The sequence below is a fragment of the Ostrinia furnacalis genome, unplaced genomic scaffold, assembly GCF_004193835.3.
Source record: "Ostrinia furnacalis isolate ACB-3 unplaced genomic scaffold, ASM419383v2 OfSCF5395, whole genome shotgun sequence".
NCBI classification, from domain to species: domain Eukaryota; kingdom Metazoa; phylum Arthropoda; class Insecta; order Lepidoptera; family Crambidae; genus Ostrinia; species Ostrinia furnacalis.
Window position 1 is genome coordinate 575,739 of NW_021135634.1, and position 26,696 is coordinate 602,434.

The 26,696-nt window shown below is 41.8% G+C and overlaps 1 protein-coding gene across 1 annotated transcript; it reads left to right on the forward strand.

Annotated features, from left to right (window-relative positions):
• On the forward strand, positions 1-26,615 carry Spg7 (SPG7 matrix AAA peptidase subunit, paraplegin). The gene is made up of 15 exons (XM_028315952.1): positions 1-306; positions 640-801; positions 1,159-1,299; positions 1,891-2,028; positions 2,689-2,782; positions 4,124-4,257; positions 5,617-5,781; positions 8,392-8,543; positions 10,408-10,630; positions 12,470-12,603; positions 14,121-14,257; positions 16,472-16,674; positions 24,383-24,502; positions 25,615-25,800; positions 26,333-26,615. Exons 1-15 carry the CDS (start codon positions 127-129, stop codon positions 26,528-26,530), a joined length of 2,367 nt encoding a protein of 788 aa, XP_028171753.1. The 5' UTR covers positions 1-126; the 3' UTR covers positions 26,531-26,615.
• The last annotated feature ends 81 nt before the right edge of the window (positions 26,616-26,696 follow it).

Genomic DNA, 26,696 nt, shown 5'->3' on the forward strand with positions numbered 1-26,696 from the left:
AGTTGACAGTGACAGGTGTGGTGGTAGTAAAACAAAATCCCGAAAAATAACCAAAAAATGTTATCTTTTTACGTTTAATTGGTATTTATTTATTTTTAATCAAGCAATAATTTTATATTTTTAAGAATGTTGTCAATAAAGAGATTACCGACGCTGTCCGCCTCGAAGATTCAGTCAAAGATGCACTTCGACTTCCGACACAGTTTATTACAGCACCAAATAAACAAACGATGTGATTTCAATATTATAAATTTGTGCAGATCATTCTCAGCATTGCATAACTTAACGAGAAAATCCAGAAATCCGGTAAGTTACATAAACCTTGCCTACGCTTAAACTTGCCTAGTTATGTTTCATAGAGTTCATGTATGACCCAATGTTATGAAATATTTTGGAACTAGGAACTAGCTAATGAAAACCATAGTTCCAAGGCTTAGATTTGCCGGCTACAATAATATAGCAATACTTTATAGGCAGAAAATAGCATAGTATTTGAAAAATTGTTGTAAGTCCTACCAGTTTTAATTGAACCCAATATAATTGAATGGTTTTCATGCTTAAACCGTGAATTTCTGCTAAATGTTGTTGGTATTTCTTTTCAAACTTGCTTATAGTATTCTTATGGTATTTTAATTACAGCAACTTCACCAGCTCAATGCAGAGTGTAAAGCAGCATACTCGCTTTTAAAGCGATCAAATTTGCCAGCGTTGAATTCAATTGTAAATACGAGGCTGGGTTTCCGGGGCTTGCATACAACTTCTCCATCGTGTGAAAAACAGAATGAACCTAATGATGACAAGGTATTTATAGTATTTATCTACACTAAAATTATAAAGAGGAAAACTTTGTTTGTTTGGTTGTAATGAATAGGCTCAAAAACTACTGGACCGTTTATAAAAATTCTTTCACCATTCAAAAGCTACATTATCCACGAGTAACATAGGGTAAATTTTATTTTGGAAAAAAATAGGGTTCCGTAAAATATGTAGAGCGGAAAGCTAGTTAATGAATAAAAGTATCCAGTTCATGCCACACTACTTATTATTTAAAAAGCTTTACCAGCTATGGCAGTAAGATTTTATAAATCTCTCTTGTGGACTCGATGGCTGCAAAATTTAACTTATCACTATTTTTTATTCCATTGTTGTTATTTGCAGAACAAAAAAGACAAGAAAAAAGGTGACATAGATGATAACATGCCATCGCTGCTTCTAAAAGCAGCATTCTGGATGCTGACCACTAGTATACTGGTTATTGCCAGCTCCTTACTTGTTCCTAGTGACAACACGCAAAATGAGGTAAGTGCTCCTGTTAATATTGTAGTTTCTTTTGACACTTTCTCAGTACCAGCCAAAATGTTAACCTAAGGTGTTAATGAGGCAAGCTACATGAGTGTAACATCCGTATTCACGAATGATACTTGCTTATGTGAAGCCGAAACGCTATGCAAAGTTAATCGCACAGCATTGATTAGAGCTCTGTGATTGGTTCGCACTCACTCAAGTAAGAATAGGTTAGCTATGAATAGGTTTTAGGGACCCTGTGCGTCCATGTGCAATGTGATACCATAAGTAATGTTTGAGTATACGGTTGTGTTCTGATAAACCTACCTACCTACATATTAATAAAAAAAATTAATTTTGAATTTGTTATTCACATAGCTTAGTACCTATCTTTGAAAGTAAATAAATGTAATACTTACCTATTTAAGTATAATTTTTATGTTCTATGGCATAAGTGACATTGTTCTTTATAATGTGACCATTATAAAACAAGCTTACATTAAAACTAGAGGAACCTGAATTTTTCTTATCAACAGCTTCTTTACTACTGCCGGTTTTAAGTTTTGGATTCAATTTTCATATCAATAAAGTTCTTATCCGTTCCAGCTCATCCGATATGTCTCATGGAACGAGTTTGTCTACTCCATGCTGTCAAAAGGTGAGGTGGAGGAACTGATTGTGAGGCCAGATATGGAAGTCGTCACCATCATCTTGCACGAAGGAGCCATCATCAAAGGGAAAAAGGTATGAAATACAAAGATTAATGTAGCCTAAAACATTGACCTTGATAGGTTGCTAGTTAAAGAAAACATTATAAACCAAGAGTTATATGATAACTGTACAAAAGTTTGAATGAAAACTGTATTAACATAATTAGCGGTTAACCCTGTCTATACTTCTATATCTATACTAATATTATAAAGCTGAAGAGTTTGTTTGTTTGTTTACTTGAACGCGCTAATCTCAGGAACTACCGGTCCGATTTGAAAAATTCTTTCAGTGGTAGATAGCCCATTTATCGAGGAAGGCTATAGGCTATATAACATCACGCTACAAATAAGGCGGTTATCACACTGCGCCGCGCTCCGCCGCGGTGACGGCGGGACGACAGATTTAATCATTGTATGCAAGTACCTCAGTTTGTATAGAAAACACGCGCGGCACAACACACTGACAACGCGTCTGCGCGCGGGATTTTTTATAATTATGAAATCACGGAGCGCGCCGCAGTGTGATAACCGCCTAATAGGTGCAGAGCAAAAATGATTTTCACGCGTACGAAGTCGCGGGCACTGCTAGTTTATTATAAATTATGTTTAATAACCATTCATTTATATTTCCATATTAAAATTTACTTTATCAATGTTCTCTAGGTACCTATAGTAATCACTTATTTGCTTGTAGACAAATCATCGAGTGTACCATATGAATGTTGGAGACATACACAGATTTGAAGAGAAACTTAGAGAAATAGAAACAAGCTTGGGAGTTAAAGAAGGTATTTATATCACTATTGAGCTACAAAGCAACACAATAACAACGGCCCTTATATTGGAATGCCATGACGCGCTCCAAGACATTGCAGCTGTAAATGGCGTTACCCTGCAATGGATCAAAGGGCACAGTAACTCTTTAGGCAACAACGCAGCAGATGAACTGGCAAGAAGAGGTTCGGACACAACAGTATTTGGTCCGGAATCAATACTGCCGATACCACAAGCACAGATCGGGAACTGGATGCGCTCCAAAACAGAAGAAAAATACCACACACAATGGAAAAATAGCGAAGGATGCAGGCAAACAAAAGATGCGGTTCCGTACGTATTGAAAGAGTTCTCCCGCAGCCTCACCAGACTAAATAGGGCAGCATCCGCAAGGTCCTCAGTGTTATAACCGGACACTGTATGCTAAACAAGCACCAACACAACATAGGTGTTACAGACAGCCCACGATGCATGGAGGCAGAGGAAAGAGTGCAGCAGCGTAGCAGAACAACGGGCTCAATTTCTCCGATCACCATCGTCGCTGCAGGAGGCCTGTTAGCAGTTTAGACGGGCTGCTTGCCTTCTGGGGGGATCTGGGGTGGTTGGAGTAGGAAGATAAACCACAAATCGCGCACAAAGGCCCAAAATAAAAACAATACTTCGCGAAGAGTGTTGTCATACTCACATTGCATTGAGTGCGACTATTCGTTCGCATACAGGTTGCAAGTAATGTACGTACGTACAGCATGACTTCATACGCAGTCACTTGTGATTGAACGTATTCTGTTAGTTAACTCACAGCCTGTGCGATCTGTGGTCAAAACTCTAAAAAGTTAGAGTTAAAAAGAGTAGGCTCTAAAGCATTGGTTCCCTAGGGACAAACAACAAAGACCTTTAAAGGGGCCATCTGTGTACTTAAGTATAAAAAATCTGCGACCGCTGAGAGAATGCTTTCCAGACTGCTAATAATCTTGACTGGAGGAGGGGGGGCCGCGAAATTTTTTGTATGGTCGAAAGGGGGTGCGTCGCGCGTCTCAAATAAGTTTGGGAACCAATGCCCTAAAGCAGCGGTTCCCAAACTTATTTAGTCTACTGCCCACTTTGAGAATAAATTATTTTGAGCGCCCCCCATTTTTGTAGTCAAGAGTCGAGCTCAGTCGATGTCTAAGAGTCCTCCTAGTAGATGACGCCTCCCAAGCCTCTACACAACGTCCCGATTTTTTTCTGGGTCTCTTACCGCCCCCCTTTAAGCCTGCAGCGCCCACAAGGGGGCGTTATCGCCCATTATGGGAAAGACTGCCCTAAAGGAATATACCCTCCTATTGCGCAGTCGGATAAAACACCACTCGTTGCAGGCGTCCGCGTGATCTACGACCGTAACGGCAGCGTGGCCGGCAAGGTGATCACCACGCTGCTCATCGGCGCCGTCATCCTGTCCTTCCTGTACTCCACCAAGTCGATGAAGATGAACATCAACCTGGGAGGCTTTGTGAGTTACTATTAGATATCGAAAACCTAGTCAAACCTTATACATAATATTCACACACACACGCACACTCTCTCTCTCTCTCTCTTTCACAAACACACACACACACACACACACACACACACACACACACACACACACACACACACACACACACACACACACACACACACACACACATACATACATACATACATACACACACACACACACACACAAACACTGACAGGCGGTACAATAGAGATTAGGATATACTTAAATATTGTTAATACAAGAGCGGTGTTTCCTAACACAAATAGCACTGTATGCTTAAAAGGAAACTCCAAACCCTGTATATTATTTAAGTACTATTGTAATGAAATAATGTATTATGTATTTTTGTATTTGTATTTGTACCATCTATTGTACAATAAGGATAACTTCATGCTAATTTAACTTAAGCTTCAACCACACCAACGCGTGCAGACCGCCGGCGCGATCTAAGGCCAATGACAGGTCGCGTGAACTGTCGTCAACCTACAAGGTGGACCGACGACATCGTAAAGGTAGCAGGGAAGCGCTGGACGCAGGCCGCTACCAATCGATCAACATGGAAAGCATTGGGGGAGGCCTATGTTCAGCAGTGGACGTCCTATGGCTGAAATGATTATGATGTGAACTGTCATAGGTCGCGTGACCTGTCATTTTCCGTTGATCGCGCCGGCGATGGCGATCGGCACGCGTTGGTGTGGTTGAAGCTTGTCTGGCTTGCACCATTTTACTTTGACTTTAACAAACGTCAAAAATCTGTCATATTTCATACAAAATACACTGGTTATCTTTATAGTTACGGTCAAACTTAGGTGGTGCAACTCAGCTTATCAGTTAACATATCAAAAAATACCTGACACGAAAGTATTTTTTAACCTTTCAAAAAAGGTTTTATGTTCGGTTTTATATTTTTTTTAATTCATCGCAACAATGAAAAATTACAGAGTTAAACGCACAAAGCTCTGAAGTGCATTATCGTGAAGTCAAGTGGTAGAAAGTGTAGCACTATAATTATGACGTCACGCGGAACTTCAACGCGAGATAAAAAAAGCTTGTCCAATATTTTTGAAACTATAACTGATGGGCTTAACTAGTCTATTATTTGCCTATATCTGCGTGATAATATTGAATACGTGTTTTTAAAAGCTATTTTCATCATCATCATCATCATCATCTCAGCCATAGGACGTCCACTGAACATAGGCCCCCAATGCTTTCCATGTTACCCGGTTGGTAGCGGCCTGCGTCCAGCGCTTTCCTGCTACCTTTATGATGTCGTCGGTCTACCTTGTGGGTGGAAAAGCTATTTTAATTCAATTTAAAAACCCCCAGAACCAGCTAAGCCGCGCCAAGTTTACCCTAGTGGATAGCATGAGTGGTCAAGGCAAGGGCGTGAAGTTTGAAGACGTGGCTGGACTGCGCGAGGCAAAGATCGAAGTCATGGAGTTCGTGGACTACCTCAAGCGGCCGGAGCACTACAAGAGCTTGGGAGCTAAGGTGAGAATGCTTTGATAAACTGTTTCTATATTTATTTATTTACTAGCTGACCCGGCGAACTTTGTTCCGCCTTAATGGCAATAAATAAGCAGACTTTTTTTTTATTTCGAACGGGATAAAAAGTATCCTTTGTCCTTCTCCTGGCTCTAAACTACCTCCCTGACAATTTTCAGCTAAATCGGTTCAGCCGTTCTTGAGTTATAAGTGGAGTAACTAACACGACTTTCTTTTATATACAGTGTGTCCGGGCATGTAGTGATCAAACTTTAAGGGCGTAATCTATGGACAATTTTATCGGTGAAAATACTTTAAATTTAGGGCTTGACCCATTTCTCGCATATTTACAAGGATTTAAGTTTTTAATTTTAAGTTTTCACCTCTTCCTTCAAAAACAAGTGATAGCGTGGGTAACCTAAAATTAATAAGCAAATATTTTATATCATGCGATAGCCAATAAAATTATCTTCTAGTAGAAGTAGAAAACAGACACAAGTTTCATACATGTTAAGGGAGTAAGAATGGATTTAATTAGAAAAAAAAATGACTTTTTTCACTTAATTTTCAGTTATTTTCCAACACAAGAAAAACCAGGTCGTTAAGGTATGTTTTATTTGCATTGTATTATTAGTATTTGAGCCATTCTACAAAACGAATGTAAATTCATTAGTCTACGTCTATTAGTTTCGACGTAATTGTTGAACAGAGATACCCATTCCCAGCGGTTTCCATAGTAATCGGAATAGGTTGTGTGATTCGTTCAGGCAGTGCATTTTCGCATGTCGCGTGCGCTATGGAAACCACTGGGAAGGGGTATCTTTGTTCAACAATTACGTCGAAACTAATAGACGTAGACTAATAAATTTACATTCGTTTTGTAGAATAGCTCAAATACTAATAATACAATGCAAATAAAACATACCTTTACGACCTGGTTTTTCTTGTGTTGGGAAATAACTGAAAAAGATGTAAAAAAAATCATGTTTATTTCTAATTAAATCCATTCTTACACCCTTAAAATGTATGAAACTTGTATCTGTTTTCTACTTCTACTAATAGATAATTTTATTGGCTATCGCATGATATAAAATTTTTGCTTATTAATGTTAAACTACCCACGCTATCACTTGTTTTTGAAGGAAGAGGTGAAAACTTAAAATTAAAAACTTAAATCCTTGTAAATATGCGAGAAATGGGTCAAGCCCCAAATTTAAAGTATTTTCACCGATAAAATTGTCCATAGATTACGCCCTTAAAGTTTGATCACTACATGCCCGGACACACTGTATATATAGATTATTAGTGCAAAACACTTGTAAGCTTACAGAGCAGGTCCAAAGCGCTTACAAGCTTAAAAATAAAATAAACATGTCATACACTTAGGTCACAATGTTACATGTTTTCTGTATCTGTGTGCTTACCATGAGTTTACGTTAGGTGTGCTCGCTAGCGACTGCGTAAAAAAATGACATTAAATGTATGACATATTGTGCAGCGCCCCTAGCGGCAATTTCAAGACAAAAAATCTTCACAGTTTTTTTTTACGTACTCGCTAGCGAGCACACCTAATGTAAACTCATGGTAGGCACACTGGTCCCCCTAAATTATATCCATTTTTTCCATGGTGTTAATACAAATAGATAATTCTCATTTAACTTTAATTGATTTGGAATAGAGCAACAACCACGAGCTGTCAAACGAAACCAATTTTGGATGAAACTTGTGTGTCAGTGTCAAGATTATTCCACTGTTTTGTGCAATAAATCAATCACTGAACCAGTCGCCACGTTTCTGAAGCACTATTTCTCATAAACATCCACGATTTCACTCGTGTAAAATCTGAAAATATATCAGAGTTCAAATTTTCAGCGTGCCACTATGCCTCTAAATGCGAAAGTTTGTATGGATGTTAGGATGTCATAATGTATGTTTGTTACTCTTTCACGCAAAAACTTCTGAACGAATTTTGTTGAAACTTTACAGTATTATTGTTTGCAACCCAGATTAACATCGCGGGTGAATCCGCGAGCAAAAGCTAGCAGTACGCACTACTTTTGTTTGTTACCTATATACATGCTTATTTTGTATCCTGCTGATTTCTTATTATCGTTATGCTGCAACTTTACTATTTCATGTAAATAAATGATTTATCTATCTATCTATCCAGTGCAGTGGTTCTTAACCTTTAAGTCATGGGGGACCATTTTACTAAATTTCTGTCTTGTCAGGGACCACCTCATAATCGGTCAAAACCAGTTTGACTGCAAAAATCAGTTAAAAGTGGTTTTAACCAAGGTGTGCAAGTGCACTTCGTGGACCACTTGGAATGTCTCCAGGGACCACCAGTTAAGAACCACTGATCTATGCTGGATTTCTATATTCAATCCTAATCCAAATTGGACGGATTTGGATTGTCAACTGTCTTTTTAATATGTTTTTAGCCAAAATATCTGCGGTTTTTGATGTTTTTACATTTTTATATTGTTTATATGACTATTTAAACAATATTAAAGTGTAAATGCATCGAACATTTAGGAAATATAATCTAAAACTGAATTCAATTTGACAGTTGTAATCCGGATTTGTGTAGAAAAATCCCAATTATCCTTCCAGGTGCCAAAAGGAGCGTTGCTGCTGGGCCCGCCTGGCTGTGGCAAGACTCTCTTGGCCAAAGCAGTGGCCACTGAAGCCAACGTGCCTTTCCTCTCCATGAATGGCTCCGAGTTCATAGAGATGATTGGTGGGCTAGGCGCTGCGAGAGTCAGGTAAGCAATACACGTGTGGACGATAGCACATCAGACTAAAGCCCGGTCTGTGAGCACGTAGAATTTTGTCCAATGACCCCAAGTTGCTGTCGCGCTCGCACACTCACTGCGGGCGCCCGTCGCACAGTCGCGACAGCAATATAATTACGCGCGAGCGATAAGGATGGGTAGCTTGGGGTCATTGGACAAAATTCTACGTGCTCACAGACCAGACTATTTACGTTATTGATGTTAAGATGCCACGGAATTTCGCTTGATGTGATTGGTATTTAATAAAATATACCACGCAGGACTATTTCAGTTAAAGAACCACGATGGGAGTACGTCAGTGAAATTACCATATCGGGACTACCTCAGTGAAATTGACCTGAGATCTTGAGAACTATATCAATAAAATGAACCACGTCTTTTGTATTTAATTTTTTAGCGTTAAGAGTTGCATCTGAAACTAATATGAAAATTATAAATAACTTGAAAAAAATCGAACTGCCTAAGGCGGGAATTGAACCCACGACCTTCCGCTTGCCGGGCGACTGCTCTTTCAACTGAGATTTTGATTTTTTCAAGTTATTTATAATTTTCAAATGAACCACGTCAGTCGTAAATACGAAGTTATGCTGTTGCTTATTTCATTACTTCATCAACATTCTGCCAAAGTCGGTTTGTAGATGGCAGTCGCTACTGTACTCTCCAAGAGGGCTAAACTTTGCTCGCGTTGAAGTAACTATTCTCCCACAAATACAGGGTGTCCCAAAAAGCAGTGTCAATCTAAAGCCAAGAGGTAGAGCATCAGCAGGGCTATCCGAATCACCCCCATGTATATTCCGCGGTTTTTTATAGAGTTAAGATTATTTTAACTTTCTGTATGTGCACTTTTTTGGTCACTGTGGCGCGAGTAGAAAAGGTACATGTGTGATTCAGAAGTATTTACATGCATCCATAAATCCTGTGTGTTGTCAAAAAGAATCATAACTCGAAAACTGTCAAAAGTCGCGGTGATTCGGGTAGCACTAGTGATGCTTTGCCTCTAGGCTTCGAATTGACACTACTTTTTGGGACATCCTGTATTAATTACTTCAGATACCTTCTTTTCTAAGGCTTAGAACTCATGGCGCGATTTCCAACCGCGCCCGCGGTGTTTGCATGCCCGTAGCTTCTGTAGAATGGAGATAATTATGTAAAAATTAATGCACTACACAATCGCGTAGGCCGCGGTAAACGCAGCCTCGGCGATTTTTTCCCGCGCACGCGGCGCTTGCGGTTGGGCGCGGTTGAAATTCGCGTCGTGAGTTCTTAGCCTAAGTTTTCTCTAACTAATACCACAGAATAAAAATAAGTACTACGTACAGAAGTTTTACTTCGCGAAGGTATTTAAAAAAAAATGCTCAATGTCATTAACAATATGGTGTAATTTAGCCTGTCTCAAGAGTCAAGCACCATTTTGTTGACAAACGTCAGTGATCGGCACTGCGCCGAAGCTATAGGGCTGACTTCTGTAAAATGATGTGACGTAAGGTGCCAAACTGCGTAAAATGGCGAATGAAATACATGATTTAGCATGAATTATCATGAATAATATTAACTACTTATTTACCTCTCAGTATCTTGAGGCAACTTAAAAAAGTACATTCTGTGTTTTTATTATTATTTAGGCAGTTAAATACTGCACAGTATTTAGTACACCATTTTCTTTATTTTCTTCCATCATACACAACAATACGCGTGCGTGAGTCAATGTTCGCTCGTATGTGAGGCCTTGTCGAATAGTATCCTGTAGGTGGGCCATCGTGCGTGTTTTGTTTTCGATGTAAACTCGCGGAGATGAAAAGGCCTGCTAATACTAATTTATTCACTTGTCTCCCAGAGATCTGTTCAAGGAAGCAGCTTCTCGTGCGCCCTGCATCATCTACATAGACGAGATGGATGCGGTGGGACGCGCGCGGTCATCCGGCGCGACTTCCTTCGGCCCTGGTGGGGGGGAGGGGGAACAGACCCTCAACCAGCTGCTGGTGGAAATGGACGGCATGAAGAGCCGGGAAGGAGTCGTGGTTCTGGCCTCGACTAACAGGGCTGATGTGCTTGATAAGGTATGTCTGATTCACAGATCACAGAAACTAAAGGGACACCGCCAAGGGGGCGGGGCCAGTGTCGCCGCAATATGCCCAAAAACAGAACACATTGCTGCAGGCGTCGTTATTCGTTAGTTGAGTACTGATACCGCAGTGGATAATGAGCACATATTTTGATTATAGCCTGACCAGGAACATAAAAACCCTGGCATAGAGGAGCGTCAATTGCATTTGATAGTGCAACACTGAGTACAGTCGTACCTGTGTTAAATTAATAGGCTAACTTTATGTATCAGGATTCAGGATTACGGGCTAATTTGATATTTTCATAAATTAACGAAAAAATATTATTATAAGTTACCTGGTTTAAATAAATTAATTGAAACCATCAATCGAGCTAGTAGGATTTATTTTATTATACATCAATAATCAAATTCAGAACTTAAATATTCAACTGCAATGTCTGCTCATGAACGCTTCAAACTCGGTACTTCTTTCCCAATTCCATAAAATTCAACACTTAGAAAGTGACAAAAAACTTTAAAATAGGTAGTTGAAACAAACCACAGCTAATTTTCATAGTGGACTGTAGGTACTATACGATAAACATGCCAGTCAATTTGACAACCTTTGTCGGAAACATTATTCAATGAAAATATTGTCCGAACCTTTAGTATTTCTCTTCGACAAATACTTTAACACATTGTGAACCACTTTTCTTTCACGACTATAAAAAGATTTTAGCAATGTAATTCAAAAAATCAATTGCGCACATTTAAAATAAAGTTTGTTTACACTTTGACAGCAATAGACTGACATGCAAGGTGACATTTCAATGAAGTTTTCAGTTACTGTTGCCATTAAAAGAAATTAGTACCATTAGTTTTCCGCAACATGGCGAGGGTTTTTATGTTCCTGGTCGGGCTATACTTTGTTTGTTTTTAATTTCTGATGCGACACTGAGTTTCGAACTTAGCGCATTAGTTGGCATCTGTCTGTATCTATGGTCTGATTAGAGGAACATGGTAATCTTTAAACGGCACTATTCCCACCTCTCTTTCCCACCGCAGCCAGCACCGTAGCCAGGATCTACAGCTTGACCGCCAATAAAAACCCAACCAGTGAAGTAAGTTGATTGAAGATGAAAATTATTATTTACAAAGTCAACTTAGCTTGTTTAAACCTTCGGGATGCGGTAGTAGGAACGCAAATCTCATCCCTATTACGTCTGCACCAATATGAAGGATTTGCTCTACCTTTCGTACCATTTGTCATCTGCTTTACACTGAAAGGAGCATGTAGCTAACGTGCCCAAACGAACTCACGCATGCGCACAAACGTTTTAAAGTATACATACATACCTAACTACACACAAATCTAAGAATAAATAGGTATGCAAGAAACAAATTTACGAAAACAATGAGAATATTTATAGTTAGTATGCTAGCGTCCGCCCGCGACTTTGTACGCGTGGAACCCGTTTTATTTCCTTAGGGGTTGAATTTTGCAAAATCCCATCTTAGTGAGCACCTAGGTTGTAAAAGGAAAATTCCATGCATGAGCCTCCTACATTTGTAGTTTCTGAGATTTCGTGATGAGTGAGTCAGTCAGTGATCTTTCGCTTTTTGTAATGCATATGGATTCCACCTCCGCGCCATGTCGGTAATAAAAAACTGTTATAGTTGACCCACGCTGAACTGTCCCACCAAACTCAATGACAGGGGGGCGCTACCATCGTTCAACTATATGGTTTCCAACATGGCAAAAATCTGAACCAGCGATCCGGTATTGACGGTGGCGCCCCACTGTCAATGTCATCGACAGGACAGTCCAGTATTTTGGAACTATATATTCCAGGCACTGCTCCGACCAGGCCGCTTCGACCGCCACATCCTGATCGACCTGCCGACTCTTCAGGAGCGCGAGGAGATCTTCCAGCGGCATCTCAAGAGCATCGTGCTGGAGGAACTGCCGCCCTACTATGTCAAACGGTAAACACCACAGAGGGCAAAGTGTGAGTTAACAAAAAACGTCCTCACTAGTGAACGCTTAAAAAAATGACATTAAACGTATGACGGATTGTAAAGCGCCCCTTGCGGAAACGTTCAAAAACTAAAATTTTCATACATTTTTCTAACGCGCTTACTAGTTAGAACGTTTGGTGTAAACTCAAACTCAGCCCACAGATGACAGAAACTAAAGGGAGATGTGAAAAGGGGGCGGGGCCAGTGTCGCAGCAATATGCCCAAAAACAGAACACGTTGCTCGCGACAGCAATGATGACAGCAGTGACGTTAATTGGCAGGGTGCAAAGTGGGTGGAGGGAAATAAAATTGGCATTTTAGTCGCTGACTTGAGCTGTCAAATCCATATTGCAGTAAACATTTTCTAATCGTTTTTGAGATAAAATATGGTTTTAGTAAGATGTGTCGTTGTGAATTGTAATGACACCAAGAAGAATAGCGACTGTAAATTTTACCAATTTCAAAGACCGCAGTGGAAACGAGCTCAAAGAAATAAATGATAATGATGATGGCACGAAACCCCGTTTTAGTCACCAGTAGACTCATTTTTCACTAAAACAATTTGAATGTTATCGGCAATAATGTTACTGACTACCATCGTCCAAAATCGTCAAATATAGTAAAACTAGCTGTGCCCGCGACTTCGTTTTTTTGACATTGTTGCTCTGCGTTTATTACTAGTAGCGTGATGGTATATAGCCTATAGCCTTCCTCAATAAATGGGCTTTCAAACACCGAAAGAATTTTTCAAATCAGACCAGTAGTTCTTGAGATTAGCGCGTTCAAGTAAACAAGTAAACAAAAAAACTCTTCAGCTTTATAATATTAAGTATAGATACCACAAGATTTCATAATTTTTTTCACATTATTTACTTACTTCTTGCTTGACAGCGGTGACAATATTGCCCTTAATAGCCACCTGTACAGGGCGTTGTCAGATACGCAAAGAAAAAAATAAATATTTATTACGATGAACATCACTTAGAGCAGGGTTTCCCAATTTTTTTTTGCCAAGGAACCCTAATTGATTATACTTTTCCTAGCGGAACCCCCGTACTACTCCGCCCACACGCCCTGCCCCTCCCTTGTGCGTAAACAAGTCGGTGCGCGCGAACAACGGCAGTCACGAAACGTGGGATGATATTTTTTACGGAACCCTTGCGGCCTTACCACGGAACGCCAGGGTTCCGCGGACCACCTTTTGGTAACCGCTGACTTATAGAACAAAGAAAGTATACAGTAAAAGACAGAAATAGCGCATAAATATTACAAGGAAATAAAAAGAGAACTGAGCAGTGCCACCCTGTTACAACAGCGATGCCCTTCGCAATGGAAAGAAAAGAAAGAAAAAAAGAAAANGGGATGGGATGGGACCGCAATGGGACTCCACTCAGCATATGCCGTGGCCTACGGTGGAGGCCACGGCGCTAGTTTTCAGTGACATTACAGGATACGCCATCATTACTGTCCCTGATCGTTTCCAGGCTGTCATACCTCACGCCCGGCTTCAGCGGCGCGGACATCGCTAACGTGTGCAACGAGGCGGCATTGCACGCCGCGCGGTACAAACAGACAATCGTACGCGCCGCCGACTTGGAGTACGCCGTGGAGAGAGTTGTCGGTGAGTTGACGCCGTAAAACCATTTATAGCCTGACCAGGAACATAAAAACCCTCGCCATGTTGCGGAAAACTAATGGTACTAATTTCTTTTAACAGTAACTGAAAACTTCATTGACATGTCACCTTGCATGTCAGTCTATTGCTGTCAAAGTGTAAACAAACTTTATTTTAAATGCGCGCAATTGGTTTTATGAATTCGATTGCTAAAATATTTTTATAGTCGTGAAAGAAAAATGGTTCACAATGTGTTAAAGTATTTGTCGAAGAGAAATACTAAGGGTTCGGACAATATTTTCATTGAATAATGTTTCCGACAAAGGTTGTCAAATTGACTGAGATGTTTATCGTATAGTACAGTCCACTATGAAAATTAGCTGTGGTTTGTTTCAACTACCTATTTTTAAAATTTTTGTCACTTTCTAAGTGTTGAATTTTATGGGATTGGGAAAGAAGTACCGAGTTTGAAGCGTTCATGAGCAGACATTGCAGTTGAATATTCAAGTTCTGAATTTGATTATTGATGAATAATAAAATAAATTCTACTAGCTCGATTGATGGTTTCATTTAATTTATTTAAATCAGGTTACCTATAATAATATTTTTTCGTTAATTTATGAAAATATCAAATTAGCCCGTAATCCTCAATCCTGATACATAAAGTTAGCCTATTTTTAATTTAACACAGGTACGACTGTACTCTGTGTTGCACTATCAAATGCAATTGACGCGCCTCTATGCCAGGGTTTTTATGTTCCTGGTCAGGCTATAACTACCGTGTCATCATCATCATCATTTCAGCCATAGGACGTCCACTGCTGAACATAGGCCTAATGCTTTCCACGTTGATCGATTGGTAGCGGCCTGCGCCCAGCGCTTCCCTGCTACCTTTACGATGTCGTCGGTCCACCTTGTGGGTGGACGTCCCACGCTGCGTTTTCCGGTACGCGGCCTCCACTCCAAAACCTTGCTGCCCCATCGGCCGTCAGTTCTGCGTATTATGTGCCCTGCCCACTGCCACTTCAGCTTGCTGATCCGTCGGGCTATGTCAGCGACTTTAGTTCGTTTACGGATCTCCTCATTTCTGATTCGATCTCGTAAAGAAATACCGAGCATAGCCCTCTCCATAGCACGCTGTGCAACTTTGAGCTTCTGTATAAGGCCTACCTGACGACGGCCTGATAAAGGTAGCAGAAAGGCGCTGGATGCAGGCCGCTACCAACCGTGCGATATGGAAGTCATTGGGGGCTATTGGAGCCTATGTTCAGCAATGGACGTCCTGTGGCTGAAATGATGATGATGGCTGTGTATTTGCGGATCTGTAAAGAAGTTTGGACCCTTGTAACTTGTTAAATAGCAATGATTGAGTATTTGACAGCACCAACCAATATTCAAGGTAGAATTTTTCAAAAACTCCGTTGTATGTAGCCTTAATTTAATTGGTTTTCAATCAACTGGAAACTTTGATGATCGGTTGCTTTGATATTGATAAACGTGTTGTCAACGTGTTGACGTCATTGAAAATCTACAGAAAAATCTCGTTCAACAAATTCCAATTCAAGTCTTAGGCCCAGTTTTTTGATTCGTAGTTTAGATCAGTTTGAAACCGGTTTGAAATGGTCGCGTCATGTGTGGTCTCTCAACGGAATCTATGGCAGAAACTTAGATGCAACTCAAAAGTAACTAGAAGTTGCAGTTTCGTTGCAATTGCGTTTCACCGTGTGTTCTGGGCCTTAATCAAATGGAAGAGTCAGAATGGACTCGCATTACCTCCTTCAAAAGATCCAGCTGGAAAGTCTGCATTAGCGAAGGACCAATGGGACACAGCTGATTGCGTGCAGTCAGCGTCAAATAGTTCGTGACATCCAAAATAGCCGATAATGCGAACTTACACGTCTTTGTTAAAATTGGAATAAGGTTGTGTTATCAACTTTTTGACTACTTTGGGTGTCACATAATCACTGTCTATACTCTTCAGCATTCCTCCATAGCCTTTTCCTTGGCAGCACCTCATTATCGTCAAAGAAAATATTATATTTTGTCACAAATTTTATTTCTTCTGATAAATGTTGTTGGTCCAGTCCAATGACAATCTTAACTTAACGCGCGGGACAACTTGACCTTCATTGTTTGGGTTTTATTTGTTCTGGCTACACAGTATTTGCCGTTGTGTGCACAAGAAATGGGAATATTCATTTTTAATGTTACAAATTCCAGGTGGCACAGAAAAACGCAGTCACGCCATGTCCCCAGCAGAGAAGAAGATAGTGGCATACCACGAGTCGGGACACGCGTTAGTGGGCTGGCTACTAGAACACACGGACGCACTGCTCAAGGTCACCATCGTGCCTCGAACCAACATGGCGCTGGGATTCGCGCAGTACACCACGTCAGACCAGAAACTTTACTCGCAGGAAGAGGTGAGTCTCCCTAGTTTGGCTTATGATACAGTATCGTAAGTCTAATTAGTTAGGATACTAGTGGACTGCCTGTTGAAAGACGGACGCGCTGTTCAAGGTCACTATCGTGCCTCGAACCAATATGGCGCTTTTTCTTCTTTTCGTGTTGACAACAAACTTACAAAGTGTCAGCCTGAAATTTCGCCACAAGAGTGGCGTTGTCAGCAGCATTCATCAAATCCTTCTGAGTGCAGTTGCTTGGGCACTCAGGGCACGATATCAAGTGCTTTAATATAGCGCTGGGATTCGCGCAGTACACCACGTCAGACCAGAAACTATACTCACAAAAAGAGGTTAGTTAGTTTATATCACTTGTACACAGCAGTCCTGCGCCGCTCGCATCCAGGCTTCTTCTCGCCACTTTCACCAGATCGTAGGTCCACCTAGTGGGGTGCCTGCCCACACTACGTCTTCCACCAACTGTGTGTGTGTGTATACAATGTGTCCGGGCATGTAGTGATCAAATTTTAAGGGCGTAATCTATGGACAATTTTATCGATGAACATATTTCTTTGGGGCTTGACCCATTTCTCGCAAAATTACGAGGATTGAAGTTTTTAATTTAGTTTTCACCTCTTCCTTCAAGAACAAGTGATAGCGTAGGTAGCTGAACACTAATAAGCAAAAAATATTTAGGTATGTTTTATTTGCATTGTATTATTAGTATTTGAGCTATTCTACAAAACGAATGTAAATTTATTAATCTACGTCTATTAGTTTCGACGTAATTATTGAACAAAAATACCCCCGGGCCTGGGCCCCCCGCCGCCGGCTTGTTAGGCCGGTGCGGGTGTCGAGCTGACGCTCATTACCCGGGCTTCTTCTCGGGCAGATTCCTCCGTCCGGTGGCTGTGTTCGCCTCATTGCGAGGCGTTAGTCTCCACCCTAGCGCCCTGGGCCCGCCCTCGGCGCGGTACAACCCACCGGGTGAGTCGACGTTCGTCGAGGCCCAGTGAGCTACCAGCGAGCAGGCGGGCGAGCGAGGCGCCAGGGGAGATCTATTTCAGGTTGAAACGTTGGCGGAGCAGCGCAAGGTTGCGCTGCGCCGTCTCACGAAGGTCCTCCTCTCCGTACGCCAGGTCGGACAGGACCTGGACGATCGTGTCCGTCGCTTGGCGCACGAAGGAGGTGGGGTCGGCCAGGTGCTCGGGTGGCGGCAGCGGCGGCCACTCGTCCGCTTCCGCCTGCGGGGCGGGGCGGGGGGCCGGCCGGGGCGCCGGGGGGAGGGCGCGAGCGAGCAAGCGCGGGTCCTGCCGCTGCGCCGTGCGCTCGCGCTCCGGTGGTGGCCCCGCTGCGGGCGTCGGGACGCCTCGGGCGGCGCCGCCTGCGGGGGCCGGGGCGAGTCCCCGCTCGCGCTCGACGGCCCCCGCGCGCGCGCCGCCGGGCGTCGCCCCCGGGTGCGGGGTGGGCGCGCGCGAGCGGGGCGCGGCGGCGGCGGGGGGCGGAAGCGGCAGCGCCGCTGCGTCGCCCGGCCCGTCCGCGCTCGTGCCGCGCCTGGCTCGGCGCCTGCGCCTGCGACGGCCGGCAGGGTGCTCGGGTGGTGGGGCCGTGCGGCCTTCCTGGCCGCAGGCGGGAGGGGCCGGTGTCTGGGCGACGCCTGGCGCCTCGGGGCCCGGGGGGGAGGTTTTTTTTTAATATTCGGTCTCTTGGGATAAGTTATTCCATTTGAGCAGTAGCATTAATCCTTTTTATTTGATCACATACAAAAATAACACAAGTGTTTAGGAAAACTTCTTCTTTGGTATGGTATCACCACGGAGTTATAATGGCGGCAACTCTGTATCACTGAGGCCTAATTCACACGAGAGCTTTTTTAACGTCCGTTAAAAAAGCTTTCAAATAGAACATAATATGCATACCCAAGCCTATTCCCAACGCTCTGCGTTGAAAATGCAACACTGCTCGATAAAAAAGCGTCGCGTTTTAAAAGCGCCGACGTGTGAACACGTACTTGGGTATGCATATGTTCTATTTGAACGCTTTTTTAACGGACGTTAAAAAAGCTCTCGTGTGCCTGGCTCACTCCGCGCGGTTTATCCGTTATTTACCTACAGCGAAGCGCCCCGCCGGCGGGTATTAAGGCCTCATTCGCACGAGAGTTTAAAAAGCGTTGCGTTATAACCCGGCGTCGGCGCTTTTATAACGTCCTCAATGTGATCATTCATACGAACGCTTTTAAATCACTTTCGTCTCGTCCCTCGCTTTAGTAAGACGTGGCAATGGTTTCTGCTAAATTACTAGCAATAGCGATTTGTGTTGCTAGAAGACGAAGAAAGAAACAAAGGACATTCTGGGTACATCCTCTGAATGAACAGAGATACTTTAAAGGACAGTTTGTGACACTGTACGAAGATTTGAGGCAATATCCCAGTAAATTTTTTAATTATTTTCGAATGAGTATAACAACATTTGACGAATTATTGGAAATAGTGGGGCCTCAAATAACACTTCAAGATACCAACATGCGTTTGGCGATACCACCTACACTACGACTGGTTGTAACACTGAGGTAAGTAATACAATAAAACCAATATTACAAAGCAATAATTATTTATTATTAATTGTTATTAAAAATAAAAACTTATTTAAGACAATCGTCTGGAGACAAGGGATATTCTTCTGGCGAACTTATATTGAGTAATAAGGGACTTTGAACCGTTGTTGAGCTAAATGAGTCGGTATTCGATGGAGATGGACAAATATTTGGGTTGAAAGTGGTAAAGTAACTTTGGGCAGATTGTGGCCTAGAACTTTGTGCAGTTAATAAATTAGCGGGCCGGTACAGTCGATTCTCTAAAATCTGAATTACATTCGATTGATGTACAGGATTAATGGATGAGGATTGATGCAAAGATAGTGTTGGATTGGACTCTGACTGCTGCTGATACATATTATGGGCTTGAGTGGATGTTGGTTGCGACTGTTGCTGTTGTGTGGTTTGACTATACATGTGTGTTGATTGAGCCGAAAAGTTGGAATTTGTGTGGCTCCAATACGGTACAACGTTTGGCCTATTAAATGGTGATTGGTTTAGCTCACTGTTATATGTATTACGCGACTTATTGGTGAATGTGCGAATTACTTTCAATATTTCGATTTTGGCTAGCATTTTGTTATCATCGTCCATTTTTTTAAGTGACTGAACCAGTGATAAACAGTATGTCTTATCTTCGTCAGCTTCAGATATTTCATTGTTCATGGCCTTCAGAATTGCATCCTCAAACGAGGATGTGGTTTCCTTTTTTTTCTTTGGGGTCTCTGAAACACTACGTGTGACCGTGGATGGTCCAGCGGGTGAATTTTCAATGTTTGGTGTTAACGGGTTTTCAGTATTTTCCTCCAAAACATTTTTTGGAGTACTGTAGTTTCCGGAAGTTTTAGCATCCTTGACGTGTGGAATTAGAAATAGTAATTGGTCGTAATATCTATATTTTTTTCTCTTTTTTGCACCTTGTCCTGATGCTACTTCTTTTTGGGCTTGGTACTCACGCCGGAAGTTGTCCCTTAAGTGTTTCCACTTTGCTTGTATGTCTTTGCCTGAAAAAGATAACAAGTGTCATAAATTTGTCATCACATTTTATTTGTTACAGATTTTTAGCATCAGGCAACAATTTTCATGATTTACATTACCAGTTTCTACTTGGAGTGTCTACCATACATTACATTATTAAACAAGTCTGTGACGCAATATGGAATTGTTTAAGGCCTATGTATATGCCAGAAAAAACAAAGGACGACTTTAAAAAAATATCTGAAGAATTTTATCAACGCACTAATTTTCCCAATGTGATTGGGGCCGTCGATGGCAAACATATTGAAATGGCAAAGCCTAATCAAAGCGGTTCACTGTACTATAATTATAAAAATTACTTTTCTATAGTTTTAATGGCAATTTGTGATGCAAACTATTGTTTTACTTGCATTGAAGTAGGATCATATGGCGGTTCCACTGACTCAAACATATTTAAAAATACATCATTTAACAGGCAATTACAATCGGGCAAAATCGATTTACCAGAACCGAAAACACTACCGAATGATCCGAATGGGAAACGTATGCCATTTTTATTAATTGGCGATGAAGCTTTTGCCCTATCTGAACATGTTTTACGACCATATCCGAACCGAAACTTGACTGTGCAACAACGTGTTTATAATTATCGACTAACACGGGCACGAAGAATGATTGAGTGCAGTTTTGGTATTCTGTCAAACAAGTGGAGAATTTTAACGAGGGCTATAGATCTTCAACCCGATCCAACGATATCAGTAGTCAAAGCATGTTGCGTTCTGCACAATTTTGTCAGACAAAAAGATGGATTCAAATTTGATGATATTTTATTTGACAGTACAATGCATGGTCTACAACCAACAGGTCTAAGAAGTAACCACACGGGTCTAGAAATACGTGATTATTTTGCTAAATATTTTACATCGCCACAAGGTTCTATTCCTTGGCAATATCAAGCTATCAATAAATAGAATATGAATTGAAAATATAAATGAAATAAAAATATAAAATTAATAAAGGTGTATTATTTACTTACTTCGGCTAATTTTTTCCTCATTGGTGAGGGTTTCCCAGTCCTCTGACAGTTTTTTGGTAACGTCCTCCCAGGCATTATTTTTCATAATTTTATTTGAGTATTCTGTCAATGTTTTTGCGTATAGAAGTGGCCGAGATTCAACTTCTAAAATAAGGACTTCAGGATCTACAACCCACGACATCGTATCGACGTTCTCAACAAGCACGCCGCAAAACAGAACAAACACGTCCGACCACTAAGAGAGCGCGCGGCGTACTGATCGCAGCGCCGGCGCTTTTTTAACGCTCGTGTGAATAATAATATAAAGTTTCATACGGCCTATTCCCAACGCTCTGCGTTGAAAATGCAACACTGCTCGATAAAAAAGCGTCGCGTTTTAAAAGCGCCGACGTGTGAACACGTACTTGGGTATGCATAATGTTCTATTTGAACGCTTTTTTAACGGACGTTAAAAAAGCTCTCGTGCGAATGAGGCCGTACTTGGGTATGCATAATGTTCTATTTGAACGCTTTTTTAACGGACGTTAAAAAAGCTCTCGTGCGAATGAGGCCTTATATCAGTCGAGTTACACGCGCGCGCCCGTCAGGACTTGATGTTTGCCTTTAATAAATAATTTCTTTTGAATACAATTTATGGACGTCTTTCGGCTGAAACGAACGAATGAACAATTTATGAAGCCTGCCCCTGTAAATCAAACGGAAGCGTAACAGCGGGACACCAAATTTACGGCTAGCTCTTTTTTAAGCTAGTTCTTTTACCGTAATGCATAGGAAAAATATTCAGGAAAAAATAAATTGTTGCAAATGTGCACTGAGTAACATTAAAGTAAGTTTGCGCAAAGCCAAATACAAACATGATTTTCGGGTGACTCCTCTCGGTCTAAGATGAAGCCGTTTCGTGTTTGCGTAGTAAGTAGATAGGTATGTCATTCTTTCTTCTGTAATAGTAGGTATGTTTAATTTATTCGTCTTATGTTAAAATAGCTATGAATCTTTATTCATTGTAATTATAGTAACATTGTATTAAATAAATATTTTTTTATCCTAAGTTGGTATATTTGAAATGTTATTTTTTACAAAGGTAGAATAACAGTAATACTTACATACCCCATACGCACATACATACCTCACAGCAAAGCAAGCAACCCTAACAACGTAAGAAGAGTTCAGAGACACGCGATAGAAAGAGACAAAACTTGTAGTTGAATAAAATTGTAGGTACGTAGTGCTATGCGAGCTGAATTACACTGTATCGGGTGGTAGCAAGACTCGCATTTATTTAAATTGGCTTGCGGAGTAATCCTTCTATTGGTTATTTATTCTGTGCCACCGGAGAGGCGGGAGCGGAAGAGTGGCCGCCGCAGCGTCGGCAGCGCCGCCCGAACATTTGACCGACCCCACCTCCTTTATGCGCCAGGCGACGGACACAATTTACCAGGTCGGAGACAGTACGGGGAATAATTAACTTTTTAAAAAAATAAAACCGACTTCAAATGCGTAAACACAAAAAAAAAACTAAAAATTAAAAATATTGCGTATAAAAAAGTTCATCCCCAATTTTCCACCCTTGGGGGTTGTTTTTTCTATTATTAAATTTAAATGGGACCACTCTTGAGGTATTACCTATACGCCGAAAAAAGATTTGTTCAAATCGGTTCATAATTGGCGGAGTTATCGCGTAACAAACATAGAAAAAAAAAACATACGGGTCGAATTGAGAACCTCCTCCTTTTTTGAAGTCGGTTGAAAAAAAGACGTTCGCGAGACGGCGCAGCGCTACCTTGCGCTGCTCCGCCAGAAGTTCAACATGAAGTAGAATCGGGACTATTCCCACCTCTCGTTCCCACCACTGCAACTCCTGTGTAGCCAGGATCTACAGCTTGACCGCCACAAAAACCCAACCAATGAAGGTCAAGTTTGTCCCGGGGGAAAGTTAAACTGTCATTGGACCCGCAACGAAATTAATCAGAAGAACATAGGAGGAGTTCGAAATTAAGGTTCGACTTCCCTCCATTGCAAAGCGGATGACAGGTGACAAACAAAGGTTTAAAACCTTTAAGAAAAGATTATGCACCACGGACAATAAATTAAATTAAGGGGGCCTATCTTATGAGCAAGTGACATGAAGTAGAAGTGAATCCCCTGGCGCCTCGCTCGCTCGCCTGCTCGCTGGTCGCACTGGACCTCGCCGAATGTCGAACCATCCGTTGGGTTTTTACCACACTAAGGACGAGCCTATGGTGCTAGGGTCGAGTCGCAGCTAGCACATCGCACAAGAAACACCACAACCATTGGGTAGAAATATACCTGAGAAGCCCGGGAAATTAACATTGGCTCGACACCCGCACCGGCCTACGGCCAAAGGATGCGATAGATAGATAGACCCTGTATATTTTAACTTCATTAAAACCAAGCAGATCACCATCGCAGACGCGCGCCCTGTCCTGGCCTATAATTGATTTTGTTGAAACTTAAAAGTTACAAAATGAATGAATGATTCATCAGCATCTCAGCCATAGGACGTCCACTGCTGAACATAGGCCTCCCCCAATGCTTTCCATGTTACCCGATTAGTAGCAGCCCACGTCCAACGCCTTCCTGCTACCTTTATGATGTCGTCGGTCCACTTTGTGGGTGGACGTCCTACGCTGCGTTTTCCGGTACGCGGCCTCCACTCCAGAATCTTGCTGCCCCATCGGCCATCAGTTCTGCGTACTATGTGCCCTGCCCATTGCCACTTCAGCTTGCTAATCTGTCGGGCTATGTCAGCGACTAGTTCGTTTACGGATCTCCTCATTTTGATTCGATCTCGTAAAGAAACACCGAGCATAGCCCTCTCCTTATCACGCTGTGCAACTTTGAGCTGAATGAATGATTATTTTAATTAGGGCTATCGTTTAAGCGCTCACCAGTTTGCGCCACTGTAGAGTAAGGTCCTGTCACTTGCTAGTAGCGAAGACAGTGGCACCAACTGGTGAGCGCTAAAGTGGTAGGAGGACTATCGCATTTGCACTCATCAAGATGGCGCTACTGTAGAGTAAGGTCCTGTCAATCGCCAGGGGTGCCAACTGTTAAGTATAAAAACGATAGCCCTCATTGAAATAAACCTAACTTGCCCACAGCTATATGACCGCATGTGTATGGCGCTGGGCGGGCGCGCGGCCGAGGCGATCACATTCAACTCCATCACCAGCGGCGCGCAAAATGACCTCGAGAAGGTCACCAAGATTGCGTATGCGCAGGTCAGTCGGAAATCTATACTAATATTATAAAGAATTAAAGTTTGTGTGTTGTATATTTGTTAAATTGTAAGGGGTAATCTCGGGATCTAATGAACCGAATTTAAAAAATCTTTCACCAATAGAAAGCCACATTATTGCTGAGGGTCATAGGTTATATAAAAAACCGAAAAATTTCACGCGGGCGAAGCCGCGGGTGGAAAGCTAGTCTAATATAAAGAGGAAAGATTTCAGTGTTTGTTTGTATCGAATAGACTCCGAAACTACTTACTGGAACAATTTGAAAACAGGGGGTACGAAGTTCGCCGGATCAGCTAGTATATCATAACTCCGTCAATTACTCTTTCGTTCTCCGTCCACATTATGTACTTATGATATAGATACAGCAAAAGCAATATGAGGGCAGCGAAGCCAAAATGTATCCTTAGATAAGCACAGACTATGTACTAAGAAAATAATAACAAAATGTTTTAAATTGTGTTGTTAAATTGACCAAATTATCAAATTGAGCATCCTTGGAATAAAAATTAAACGTTCTAAGCTCTACCTCAAAGAAAATGATTGCATGTTGTCAAGAATAATATTGAAATAGCATCATAGATTGTTACTTTGCATTGCGATTTGATTTTTAAAAGCATTCAAGCGAATTCCTACCATTTAATTTGTATTCGCAATTTATTGCTTCAGCGAATTTATGCTAAACATGAGTAATGTTCACACCCACACCCTTCTAATGAGGGCTATCGTTTTAGCGCGCACCAGTTAGCGCCACTGTAGAGTAGGGTCCTGTCACTTGCTAGTAGCGAAGACAGTGGCACCAACTGGTGAGCGCTAAAGTGGTAGGAGGACTATCGCATTTGCACTCATCAAGATGGCGCCACTGTAGAGTAAGGTCCTGTCACTTGCTAGTAGCGAAGACAGTGGCACCAACTGGTGAGCGCTAAAGTGGTAGGAGGACTATCGCATTTGCACTCATCAAGATGGCGCCACTGTAGAGAAGGTCCTGTCAATCGCCAGGGGTGCCAACTGTTAAGTATAAAAACGATAGCCCTCATTACCAGATGCAAAAGGGAGGCGCAATCGTTTATACAACATCCCTTCCCATTTGTCCCCAGGTGCGAATCTACGGCATGTCGCCTACGGTCGGCTTGCTGTCGTTCCCTGATCTACGGGAACACGGCAAGAGTCCTTTCAGCAGAACTCTGAAGAACCTTATTGACCTGGAGGCGAGGAAACTCATCGCCAACGCGTATTACCGCACAGAGGACCTGCTTCGGACGAACCGGGATAAGTTGAAAGCGGTTAGTATTATAGCGGCTAAGGTTGGACTTCACCAATCGCATTCATAAATCCAGTTTCATAAACTATTTATAGGTCGCGCAGCAAGAGTTGAGACAGTCAACGCAAGCAAAGATTTGTGTCTGTATAATGCTTTTCACGCTGACGTCGTGCGTATTCAGACTGTTAAGTGTGTTCATAAACTTATTCAAATATTACATCAGTGTGAGTATGGTGTTCGCCTCAACTTTTGTTGAACGATCTTTATTGTGTTATTAAATCTCTCACGGTCTGATACAGCCATTGCCATGACAACAGCACACCGGTGGATGAAAAGGGGCCAAGAGCTTTAACCACTAGCTGTTGATGACAAATATCTTCTTATCGTTTATTTATCCACATTGACTTCTGGATAAATTATGGTCGATGGGATTCTCAAGTAAGAGAAGTGTAGCAGACCTATTAATTTATACTTCTTCTGTAGAGTCATAATTTTACCTTTATTGCTGTCGTTTTGCGTTAAAAAAAATACTAATTTCTGTACCATACTTACAGCTCGCCGAAGCGCTCCTAAAAAAAGAAACGCTGAACTACAAAGAAGTGGAGGCCATCCTCGGCCCGCCGCCCCACCCGAGGAAGAAGTTCATCGACCCCGTGGAGTTCGAGAACAACCTACGGAACCTCGAAAAGGCCGCGGCTTCGGAGCCCGTGCCTTCAGACGCGCCCTCCGCGAAGCCCGAGCCAAATGTATAGGCTAGTTTAGGTAAGTAGACGGTGCACTCGTAATTTAATATGGACGCAATATCGTAATAATCGCAATAAATCGTATTACGTTAGATACACTTTGTTTTATTTTATGCGCGAGCGCATTCTGTTTCGCTGGTGTGGTGTAGTTATGGATAACCTCTTTAGTGAATGT

What these genes read in the sequence shown, in the direction of transcription:
- Spg7 (XM_028315952.1), top strand. Translation starts at nt 127, where the DNA reads ATGTTGTCAATAAAGAGATTACCGACGCTGTCCGCCTCGAAGATTCAG. An exon ending in AAGCTTGGGAGTTAAAGAAG is followed by an intron (nt 2,783 to 4,123) that starts GTATTTATATCA and finishes CACTCGTTGCAG; the next exon opens with GCGTCCGCGTGATCTACGAC. An exon ending in GGGCTGATGTGCTTGATAAG is followed by an intron (nt 10,631 to 12,469) that starts GTATGTCTGATT and finishes TATATATTCCAG; the next exon opens with GCACTGCTCCGACCAGGCCG.